This window comes from Nycticebus coucang, chromosome 1, assembly GCF_027406575.1.
Source record: "Nycticebus coucang isolate mNycCou1 chromosome 1, mNycCou1.pri, whole genome shotgun sequence".
Classification (NCBI taxonomy): Eukaryota; Metazoa; Chordata; class Mammalia; order Primates; family Lorisidae; genus Nycticebus; species Nycticebus coucang.
Genome location: NC_069780.1, coordinates 105624950 through 105637792, shown reverse-complemented (window position 1 = coordinate 105637792; position 12843 = coordinate 105624950). Strand labels below are relative to the sequence as shown.

At 35.1% G+C, this 12843-nt stretch overlaps 1 protein-coding gene across 1 annotated transcript in view; it reads left to right on the top strand.

Moving 5' to 3' along the window:
- GALNTL6 (polypeptide N-acetylgalactosaminyltransferase like 6) overlaps positions 1–12843 on the top strand; it is a 776087-nt gene that overhangs the window by 389719 nt on the left and 373525 nt on the right. The window contains exons 3-4 of the mRNA XM_053585533.1: positions 3759–3897; positions 8050–8216. Coding sequence (XP_053441508.1) covers positions 3759–3897; positions 8050–8216 — 306 coding nt within the window. The remainder of the gene's footprint in view (positions 1–3758; positions 3898–8049; positions 8217–12843) is intronic.

The following is a 12843-nucleotide window of genomic DNA, read 5'->3' as shown; positions in this document are numbered from 1 at the left end:
GTATAAACTTTTTGGTGGCTAGTTATGGGAAGAACTAAGCACACTTCAATCTCATTTGGTCTTGCTTTTTTAGGCTGTAATTCCTATTTTAAGCAGCCAAGTAACAGGTATACATTAAATCTCACCTTGCTGAAGTCTACCCTCGCCAACCTCATGGTTTAGCCCCACCAGTGAATCCCCATGTCTTTGAATAAATTGGCTTTATGACTAAGTTATGTAGTCATAACTTTCCTTTGAGATCATTGATAATTGCTTTGAAAATAATTACTATTTTAAGGTCCTAACAGCTTCAAATGATATGTTTCAAATTCAGCTTTTAAATAGGAATTGGATGTGTGATAGAGTGTGGTAATTTAGAAAGAAAATGAATATTTAAGGATTACTATCAAGAATATTAGTTAGAACAGGACCATCCGGCCTTATCTCCTGTCTTTGTAAACAAAGACATTGAAGATAGGCCTGGGAGAGATCTCACCTGAATACAGCTCCTTAGTGGGGAAGTTTGTGTAAGTGTTAAGCAGAAAAATGGCTAAGTCTTACAAATACTTCTTCCATACTATGTACTACTTACAAACTTGTATACAGCATTTAATTCTGATGTTTTGAATATTTACAATATCTCACTTATGTTTTCCATACTATTTTTAACACACTGGATGGTCCACTATTTCTCACATTTAAGGAAAGGACTCTGTCAATTATACTATAAATTTTAAAGTGTCAAAGTTAATATATCTATGGACTCTGAAGAGCTTTGAACATTATCATACTTTCAACATACACCTGTTTTTGTTTCCATTTGTTGCTGTTTGCTTTTGTTGTTTATAAGAGAAATGTTAACCACATGAGATACTATGGACCCCGAGGTGCTGCCTATTAAAACCTAAGATGAGTTGGTAGCATTTGCAATAAAATGCTGCTGGCTGGGTGTGTTAAAACATAAAATTTTAAAACCTAGTCTCACAGCTGCAATGACGAAATTTCTAGTGTGCCATAATTCATGACACACAAGTTTTGTTGTATAACTTTAGAGAATCACTCATTTGAAAAGCCTTGTCTTGGAAGATTTATCTATTTGAACACTAAATTGTTATACAAATAAAATGGATTTTCTTTATTGGCAGGTGTTTTAATGAGTGTGTGACTTTAAATTTTTATATTTATACTCTTAAAATCTGAATCTAAAAGCTCAACATTAAAATATCACTACAAAAATCATTGAAAAGAGATCCTACTTGTATGTAATGCATTTCACTTATGGCATAGAAATTAAAAAATGTCTTCAAGAAAGCAAAGGCTATTTTGCACTACAATTTTATTATTAAAACAGGATTTATGGAATGACTTATAAATCTAGTAAATACCGGAGACTATAAAGGGTCAAAAAGCTTTCTATAGCTAATGTTGTTACTTACAGGGGAAAGATTTAGGTCCTTTGAACCTTTTAAACATTTTCCAAAGTTTGATGCCTAATTGTGGGAATGCCAAAGAAAACATTACTTTTTGTTTTGTTTATTCCATGTAACTTGGATAGAACTATGTTTATTTCATAGCATAACTAAGTATCTTGAATCAAAAAATGTATATAAAATAATTTAACCCAATATTTTGTAGCTCATGGATGCTCAATAGCCAGCTGTTGTTTGAAGGAAATATCTCAACTGTCTTATTTTATTTTCTATCTATGTTGAAAAACAGTAAATGGCATTTTCTCCTAAGAAGTCAAACAGGGAAACAGGCGACATCCAGTTTTTCGGGGGGGTGAGTGTTTTAAAGGCTAAGAGTGAAGCACAAAAATCTTTTTCTCTCTTAAGGGGGAGAGGTTTTCAGTTTTCATCTTGAGCATCTGGTATCATTTCTCAGCTGTTTGATTTGGCTGTCAGCTCTTCTGAATTTCATGTGATCAGGGCAGTAACAAGAAGCTGAAATTAAACAGAGCCTTTGTTTTTTTGTTTGTTTTTAGGAATCACTAATATAGAAACCAAATATCTTAACAAAAAATTGAATTCTAGTGAGTAAAACTAAATATTGTGTTTGCAAGTCTAACACTGAGAAGAAAAATATAAAAATCTCTAGAGATTTTTAAAAGTATTTTGTAAACTTTTATGTTCAATTGATTGAAAATATTGGGTAAAAAGTACTAGAAATAGTAGTTTTGTTTTTGTTTTGTTTTGTTTTTTGAGACAGAGTCTCACTCTGTCACCCTGCGTTGAGTGCCATGGCATTATTATAGCCCACAGCAACCTCAAACTCCTAGGTTCAAGAGATCCTCCTGCCTCAGCCTCTGGAGTAGCTGACACTTTGGGTACCTGATACCCGGCTAGATTTTCTATTTTTAGTAGAGATGGGGTCCTGCTCTTGGTCAGGCTAGTCTCATACTAGAAGTAGTCTTAACATGATAATAAATACAAACTGTTACACAAATACATACAAATACATTTCTAGTAGTCTGCTTATATTTGCAATTATCAGCTCAGTCATATTCAAGTCAATATCAGAGCAAATGTCTGTTAACAACATTATTTATTTTTAGCTATGTAATTAGACAAGAAAGCCATGTGAATTATTTATAAAGAGGAAAATATGCAAATGATATTTACCTCACTTCTCACACTGGAATAAATTCCATATGGTTCCAAATTTAAACAGCTAAAACAAAAATAAAATATTAGTCAAACTCTGAATTCATAAACAGAAATTAAATATAATATTGGAGTAGGGAAGAATTTTTTTCTAAATACAACACATAAAAGAGAAAATATGAAAGAAAAAATAAAACCAGCTGCATTAAAGGTAATGAAGTAAACTTAGACAATATTTGCCATGTTTGTAATTAGAAGTATTTTTTATAAAAACATTTTATTGTAATAATGTTTTATTATAAAATAAACTCTAAAATTGTTCTTTAATCCTTGAACAATCATTTCACAATGTAAGAAATACAAATGATAAAGATATGAGATTATTAATATCATTACTAATTAGGAAAAGGCTAATTAAAATGTGAAGAATATCCAGAGGGTGATAAAAAATGGATACACATTTTAAGAAAGGAAAAAACTGTATTAAAATTGAAATACTCAAGTCACATTTGACTTCTGCAATTACAAGAGATACAAGATACGAGATAACAAACATCAGTATATCTTGAGTATTACAATGCAGATTTTTTTCTTTCTTAAAATGTGTACACATTTTTGGGCACCATCTGTAAATTTGGAATTTGGAAGTATGATGGAATAGATCTGAGGATATGTGAAAACTGTCATATTCACTTTGAAGCTATCCCAGAAAGTCCATTCCTAGGAATTTATGCTTCCCTTTCCAAAAATACCTAGCTGGGAAATAGAAGCAAAAGTGTTCATTTCAACATTGTTTGTAATAGGAAAATTAGAAATAGAATGGTAGGCTATGAATTGGAATACAATAAATTCACATCAACTATTGAAAATAAATGAGAAGCTATACAATATATTTTGGAAAAAATCAATTTATAATGTGTATTAAAATCAATTTATGTGTATTAGAATCTGCAACAGTTGTTAGCAAACAGACGCTTATAACTTGGCAGTGGGTCAGTCTCTGGAGGGTGAGATTCTACTTTCTACCTCTCTCGTTTGCTTTTAATGATAAGCGTATTTTATTTTCCTGATCAAAGTCACAACTAAAAAAAGCACACATGTTCACGTCTTCCTGTGTTTTCTAGAAAATGAAATGATTTGTATGCAGGTCAGGATCTCATTTTGTTTTCTCCTTAGGGAAAGGCGAGCATGGGAAGCCTTACCCCCTCACGGAAGAGGACTGGGACGATTCTGCTTACAGGGAAAACGGTTTCAATATTTTCGTCAGCAACAACATTGCCCTGGAGAGGTCTCTGCCCGACATCCGCCACGTCAAGTGAGTTTTGGCACCTGGGGTACCTCACGTGGGGGTTGATTTCTTTGCTCTCTTTTATTGCCTTTCACGTATATCACTGTTTAATATGTAACCAAATTTTTTGCCCTTATAATTTTGATTAAAAATTGTTACAGTTCTAATCTTAAATACATTTGCTCTAAATTGGAAAACCTTGAAAATTCCAAAGGAATAACTGCTGACTCTCTAAAACTGTTTTTCACCCTTACTTATCTCATGGCACATTTGAATCTACAGTCAAACTTCCAAGGCACACTTAAATTATGTCCATCAAAAAAAAGAAAAAGAGCAAAAATAAAGAAGAACCTACTTTCTGTGCTTTGAACTTCCTTTAAAAATAATTTAATGAATGATCTTTAACAATGTTTGCAGCACACCTAAGCTCCTCTCAGGGCACACCAGTTGAAAACCACTGCTCTAAAACTTAATTCAGGCAATGAAAGGACAAAAAGATTTAACCAGCTTAAGACCTGTTAATGAGATATTTCCATCTGGCCCAGTAGTTTGTGGCTGATGGTGGCCAAGAAATTGACAATTCTCACTGTGATCACCAGAGAAGATCCTCCCAACCAGGGCTGGACAGTTGAAAGACAGAGAGACTATTCTTTATTTTAAAGCCATTGATATCTGAGGGTGTTTATTACCACATGACATCCTGACTGATATGGTTATAAAAGTAAATACAAAACAAAATAAAACCAAAAACAAAAGAAGACAATAAATTTGTACTTTGGGTAAGCTAATGGTATGATCCAAGAATTGAAATATGCAAACACTCTTATCCAAATGTTTTGCTCAATGCTGCAATCCCAGGGTTTGAATTTTTTACATGTAGGGTTTGACATTGTTTCTGTAAATAAATACATAGCAATAGGTAGTGAAAAGAAATGTTTAGGCCAGGTGTGGTGACTCACACCTGTAATCCTACCACTCTGGGAGGCTGAGGAGGGTAGATTGTGTGAGCTCACAGGTTCAAGACCAGCCTGAGTCAGAGTGAGACCCCATCTCTAAAAATAGCCGGGCATTGTTGTGGGTCCCTGTAGCTACTCGGGAGTCTGAGAGAAGAGATTTGCTTGAGCACAGGAGCTTGAGGTTGCTGTGAGCTATGACACCACAGCACTCTACCAAGGGCAACGAAGTAAGTCTCTGAGAAAGGAAGGAAGGAAGGGAGGGAGGAAGGGGGGGAGGGAGGGACGAAGGAAGGAAGGAAGGAAGGAAGGAAGGAAGGAAGGAAGGAAGGAAGGAAGATGAAATGTTTACATGATGGTATGGAGCACACAAAGGTCTTAAGAACCCCAAATGACAGTCACCTAAATACCTGCAGTTAAATTTTTTGATACTGTTTCACATATACTGAAATATCTCTTAGACAAAAAAGGTCACTAATAATTCTGTTATTTATTTTGTATATTTGTAATTAAAATTTAGTTTTTGTTCACTACATATGGGCAAAAAAACCCCACTTATATTTATGTGAAATTAATGGAGTGATAAATTAATATACCCTGAAAGGAATAAATTAAGCATGTTTTAAAGAAAACAATACTGTTAAACTAAGTTTCTTTATAAAAATCTCTCAGCTTAGGAAATGCCAGTATGGGACATCAGAAAATGTTTTTCTATTCTGTTTTGGAAAAAACATAAAAGAGTATGAGAAATTTGCTATTGAAGTTTATTTTTATTACTCTGAAAGGATTAGCAGAATGTTTACAGAACAATTTGGTTTCTTGTCAGCTTTTTAAATGCTTTCACAATTTGTCATTTCTCTCAACTATCTTTCTACATAATTTAAACTATTTCTTTTGTCTTCCTGGGGGATTTAAAATGGGAGTAATGAATTTCCCACCACTTTCATAAATTGTTACCCAACAAAGGATGTCTTCATCTCTGAGCCATTCCACAGTCTACGTTACTTTTATGCATGTGATTATCTGAACATAATATAGCAAATCAAATGCGATAATTGCAGGCATTTTCACCCACATCCCTATAAACTTATTGCAAAAGATGTTTTAATTTGTCTTTATGTTTTTTTCTTGTATTTGGAGTTTTGCTGCATAATTATAAGCATAAACACGCAAATTGTATTTGACTTTATTTTACTCGTTTCTTCAACACAGTTCCATGTTGTTAAATTGCTTTCACATTTAACAAACTTTTGTTCTCAACCCGACTTGACATTAAACCTAAGATACACACGGGCAGATTCTTAGTAGTGCCCTGGGTGTGCTCCACTGTCTCTAGTCATGCTGGGGAGCCGCCATCTGGATCTCAACTTTTCAGATCCAACGCCTGAGTTTGGTAGTGAATACAGTTTTCTCTGGAGTGGCTTAGGTGTTAGAATGACTGAATATAACTCAGATTAAATACAGTTACAGGAGGCTGCTTCTCCTCAGAGTAAAAGTCCACTCTGTACCATCTCTTTCTCTTCCTCCTCATCCTTCTCCTGCTCCCCCACCGCTCCTCCTTGTTTTTATTTTGGTGAGAGGTATTACAGACTCTAATCTTTCTGCCTCTGGTCTCTGCCATCTCCCTGTCATTGTCTGCCCTGCTGCCAGACAAATATGCATGCCCGGTTCAGGCTTCCTCATGGTTAACAATATTTGAAGTATTTCATGTAGACTTCAGGTGAACATCAAGATTCCTTAGAATCGATTTCAAGATCCTGCATTATCTGTTCCTGCCCTTACAGACCCATCTATAAAGATGTCCCTAATTCTTTCAGACAAAGTTAGTCACACTTGGGGCTATCCGTGCCTGTGTGACATCTATTATGTCACTTGTCTCTTTTGAGTCTAATTATTTTATGTTTCTGTTCACTGGTCTGTGCCCCCTTAAGGGAAGTGGCTAAAATGTATTTATTCATTTTGTTTCCTGTGTCTCTCTCACTTTCCCTTATGTGATTCCCCACCTCCTTCCAGAGAGGATTTGACAGATAAAATATTAGCAATTTAAACAACAACGACTGCAATAATGATAGTATGTACAGATAGAATGCTGCATAAACTGCTTTGCTTGTGTTACCTAATTTAATTCTCATTAACACATTATAAATTTGTTTTATTTTTTATTTTTTGTGTTGTGATCCCACATTATTCCACATAAAAAAAGACTATTACTTCTGAAGTTAAACATCTTGCCCACTGTCTTATAGGAAAGTGGGAAAGCAGTCATCTGAATTTAGATAATCTGATCAATAAAATGTGATTATTCAATACTTGAAAAAATTTACTTCTTGTCTCCTCACACTGTTTCATCAGTGAAAAAATCAACTTGAGATTTAGTTTTTATAGTTATTTTATTAGGAATGTGATAATGTCTTGGGTTTGGACCTTCATGTAATCTTGTTATGGACTGTATCAGGTCACAGATGTTTCAGATTAAATCTTCATTTATTGCATTGAAAGGCTATGGTTGTTTTCCCCCATTATAGACTTAAATACTGCCTGGCTGTTAAACCATCCACAGCCAAAATTGACTAATTCATCATAATTATTACAGAAGTTACATTTTCAGAACTCTTCAAGAAACCCATCTAAACCATAATTGTGGTAAAAATTTTGATTCACATTGTTTACCCTGAGGTAGAGAAACTGTGCACCAACAGGACCCCAGAGTTGCATACTTAAGTTCCTGTTTAAAAAGAGGATGAAGGCTCGGCACCTGTAGCTCAAGCAGCTAAGGCGCCAGCCACATACACCAGATTTGGCCGGTTTGAATCCAGCCCAGGCCTGCCAAACAACAATGACAACTACAACCAAAAAATAGCCAGGCGTTGTGGCAGGCACTTGTAGTCCCAGCTACTTGGGAGGCTGAGGCAAAAGAATCGCTTAAGCCCAGGAGTTGGAGGTTGCTTTGAGCTGTGATGCCACAGCCCTCTATCCAGGGGAACAGCTTGAGACTTTGTCTCAAAAAGATTAAAAAAAAATAAAAAGGGGATGAAATAATTGTTTGTTTAAGAATGAATGTGAAAGAGAATTGGTAATGACTTCCATGAATGAGTGGGGTAACTATGGTTCAACCTCTGAATGGGAAGACACCGAACCAGCCATGCTGATAACATCATTAATAAACAGGAGTGTAACATATAATGGAGTTTGGCGTTTAACATGCCCTTCCCCCCATCACCTCCAGCTGTAAGCACAAGATGTACCTGGAAAGGCTGCCAAACACCAGCATCATCATCCCCTTCCATAACGAAGGCTGGACTTCACTGCTCAGAACCATACACAGCATCATTAACCGGACCCCCGAGAGCCTCATCGCAGAAATCATCCTCGTAGACGACTTCAGTGATAGAGGTAAGATTCTGTCTGTTATCTGTCTGTTATTAAGGGCTTTTCCAAAGAGACAGATAATGAGGATTTCTTTCTGATTCCATCGATAAGATGATTATGAAGTTTTATCTATGTTGTGATTTTATAAAAGGTTGGCCAAATGCAAAAGAAAACATAATGGATTATATCAGCACCATTGGGGCAACTGGGAGAAATTTGCATTGCATTTCTGTTGTAAATTAGACAGAGGTTGGCAAAATGCCTCATTCTACATTCAACTGTGGGATAGAGATATAAAATCTGTTTCTGTAAAGTATCTACCATTTAAAAGTATGATCTGTTCTCCTGGCTGTGCTGTGTTACATCATAAATATTAGAAATTACAAGGGACACAAATACATATTTTTACTTGGCAGTTTTAGCTTTTTTTTTCTTTTCTTCAAATAGATAAAATATCTATTTTACCTATTGTAAGGGAAAAAAAACACCCCAATCTGGTCTAACAGAGTATTAGAAAATTTGACATAGTTTTAATATTTTTATAACTCTCATGAAGCATAATTTGGCTTGTAAGAGAGGGCAATAAAATTATGGAAAGTTTCCTGAGGAGGGCATCAGACATCATCTGATGTCCTAATCTCAGTACGAGATGTGTTAAGACTTCAGGCAAAGTAGAGTTTCTCTTTCTTGCTTTGTGTGAGTGCAGAACAGCAAACCTTTTAGTGATCATCTGCCGTTTGGGAGCATGGTTTGTACCTCATATTTCATTGCATTAAGAAACTTTGCTTATTTCTACTATTTGTAAAAAAGAATGATAGTAAAACAGTTCAATGGAATATTATTGTTACATCTCAAAAGAGAATACATCTTGAGATCATATGGGTTAATTGGGATTTTAAAAATTTATTTGCAGTAAAAACATCATTTTTTCATGTATTCAAAAATCCCATAAAAGTCACATGGCTTAGTACTTAGTGTGTTAATTTTCAACTTTCTTTAACAGAGTTATAGCTTTTTTTACATGCTGATTTTTATGTACTGATTGTAAATACAGACCTAGGAGCTGAGTAAAATCCGTGCATGTTAGAGCTGATATGACAGGAATGAGGATGATTAACACTATTTTGTTCAAATGCAACCCCCCAAACCTCAATACAATGCACATTTTGTCTCTAGGTTTGATTTCAAAGAGGTTTTTGCTTTGCGTTGCTTAGGTGGGTACACATTCACTGCTACTAAGAATAAGAACCAGTAGCTAAAACCAAAATTTTCAGCGTCTTTAAAAAGAAAATTTGAACAGCACCCTTGTTTATTTCGATTATAATTGAGGCTACTCACATCAAAGCAGCCATTATTACCTCAGGCTAAAAATAGGCATCTGTTATTTTTTAAAACATGTAAAAGGAAATAAAGATTCGAGGCTACAGATCACCAGGCCAGTGGCCTTCGTGGTGGACTGGCACCAAGGGTTATAAAGCAACGTGTCTTTGGATTGTTTCCTACAAAATTAACATTGTCTTTGTAAACCATTACACAAGAATTTTGACCTGGGGATAATATGGTAAGAAACACTTGGTAGCATAAACTATAGCTTGTAGCCTTATTTTTTTTCCGAATATTTCTCAGAGGTATATTTCAATGGAAAGTCTTTTACAAGGTTACAGATAATGACATCAACATTTTCCTAGCTTCAAATCACTGTGGTCTTTGGCACAGTTAATGACCTTGGTGGCCTGTGTTTCTGTATACAATATTACCTCAGAAGTAGATCATCAGTGTCAGTGGTTTTTATGAAATGGAACAACAGAAAGGATTATATGAGACAACAATGGTATTCTTTTAATGTATATCAATTTATGGGAAACAGGTGCAAGGCTGTCACATGCGTAGATTGAATAGTGGTCAAGTGAGGGTGTTTAGGGTACCCACCACTGGAATCAAACACATGGTACCATGGAGTCATTTCCCACTGTGTGCCCACTCTCAGCCCTGCACCCTTCTGAGCCTCCTCATTTTATCATTCATCTCTACATCCATGGCTACTCTTGTTCAGTCACACACTTATGGGTGAGAAGATGCAAAGTTTGACCTTCTGTCTCTGGCTCGTTTTATATAACATAGTGATCTCCAGCTGCAGAAGATATGGTTACATTCTTTTTGGGACTGCATTGTATTCCACTGTGGGCATACACCAGGTTTTCTTTGTCCAGTCATCGTGATGGACACATGGGTTAATTTCATTCTTTTTGTGGCTGAGTCGTATTCCACTGTGGGCATGCACGTTTTCTTTGTCCAGTCATCTGTGGATGGACACATGGGTTAATTCTGTACCTTTGCCATCATGAGTAGTGCTGTGACAAACACAAGGTTAGGAGTCTTCCTAGAAGTTGGAAAAGGTACTGTTTATCATCCTTTCTGCAATGCGTGTTCTTTTCAGCTTTGTTGAGAATCAACTGTCTGTAAATCTGTGGGCTTTATTTCTGGATTCTCTCTTCTGTTCCATGAGCCTATGTGTCTGTCCTTATACCCACATCATGTTATTTTGGTTGCTATAATCCTGTTCTATAATTTGAAGGTGGGCAGTGTGACGCCCCCAGCTTCCTCTTTTTGCTTAGGATTGTTTTGCTTGTTTGGATGCTTTTTGGCTCCATATGAAGTTTAGAATTTTTTTTCTAACTCTACAAAAAATGACATTGATATTTTTATAAAGACTGCATTGAATGTGCAGATCTCTTTGGGTAGTGTGGGTAGTGTGGATATTTGGGTAGTGTAGATACTAATTCTTCTGATTCATGAACATGGGATATTTTTCTATTTGAGTGTGTCATCTATAATTTCTTTCATTGGTGTTTTGTAGTTTTTCTCTAGAGATCGTTCACATCCTAGTTTAAGTATATTGGTAGCTATTTTATTGTTTAGTGTAGCTATTGTAAATGGGATTGTGTTCTTGATTTCAATCTCAGCTGATCATTATTGGCATATAGAAACACTACTGATTTTTGCACATTGATTTTGTACGCAGCAATATGATGAAATTTATTATATACCGTACAAGAGGGTTTTGTGTGTGTGTGAAGTCTTTAGATTTTCCCAGATATAAGATCATGTTGTCAGGAAAAAGTGATAATTTGTTTGTTTGTTTTTAGATTTAAATGTTTGTTTAAGGGACACAAATACAAATATTATATACATGAATATTTTGAATTTATCTATTTGGTGATTTTTCTATGCAAAGTATGATTTAATTTTGATGTCTCTTATGTGTCTTGGGGTACTTGGTTTCATTTTTTTCCCCAATTAGGATGCTTTTTATTTCTTTTTCGTTTGCCTGATTGCTCTGTCTAGGACTTCCAGTTCTGTGTTGTGTAGGAGTGATGAAAGTGGGCCTCCTTATCTTGTTCCAGTTCTTAGAGGAAATGCTTTAAGCTTTCCACATTCAGTGTGGTATTTGCTGTGGGTTTGTTGTAGATGGCCTTTATCGTTTAGAGGTATGGTTCTTCTATGCCTAATTTCCATGTCCTACTGGACATTTTTAAGAATAATAATTACTTTAATATTCATCTAAAGTTTTAATGTGGATATTCTATTTCTACAAACCATTAAGTTTGAAAGTATTATTTTACCATCAGATGCAAAACAGTGAATTTTAAAATAAATGATAAGAAATACTTCTGTAATCTTTCATAAGACGTGATAATTGTAAAGTTATATGAAATTTTAAAAAACTGCCTTTCAAATCTCATCTAGAAGGATGAGTTGGTGTATCTTAGGGCCTCAGCAAGCCTAGAACTATCATTCCTGCTTTCTGCAAAATGGGAAATGTAAAAATAATTAATATCACGAACACAGACAATAATCTCAATATCAATTATTAACTATATGATATTGGGTAAATTACTAGCTTCTCCTAGTCTCAGACTTTCTATCAAAATGAGGAGAATGATAGTGTCTCTTCGCAGAGAGGGTACGAGGGAGAATGTCCATGAATCGTTGAGTGAATCGTGTGCTACAGAGGAGAGAATTCCTCCCAGACACTGAATGCCATCACTAAATACTCCACTACCACTGTAATATAAATAGAATCCATACTTTGGTGAGGAGATTCTCTGAGTTTAATCAAGTATAATCTACAAGAACCTATCTATCTATCTATCATCTATCTCCGGAAACAGAAGTCACTTAGAGCACATATGAAGACTAATCATGGTAACTTATAACATTAAGAAAATTAGGACTGTTTTAACATTAAAAACACCTCCAGTATGACCAATAAACTACTACAAACATTGAAATAAAATAATATTCTGATCATTTCTTTCTTTTTTTTTATTAAATCATAGCTGTGTGCATTAATGCAATTATAGGGTATAGTGTGCTGGCCTTATATACAATTTGAAATATTTTCATCAAGCTGGTTAACATAGTTAACATTTTCTTAGTTATTGTGTTAAGACATTATACTCTACACTTAGTAAATTTAATATTTACCCTTGTGAAATGCACCATAGTTGTGTTCCCACCAATTACACTCCCTCCATCCATCCTCCCCCTCTCTTCCCCTCCTTCTCTTCTTTCTTTTTCTTGGGCTATAGTTGGGTTATAGCTTTCATATGAAAGCTATAAATTGCTTTCATAATAGGGCTGAGTACAT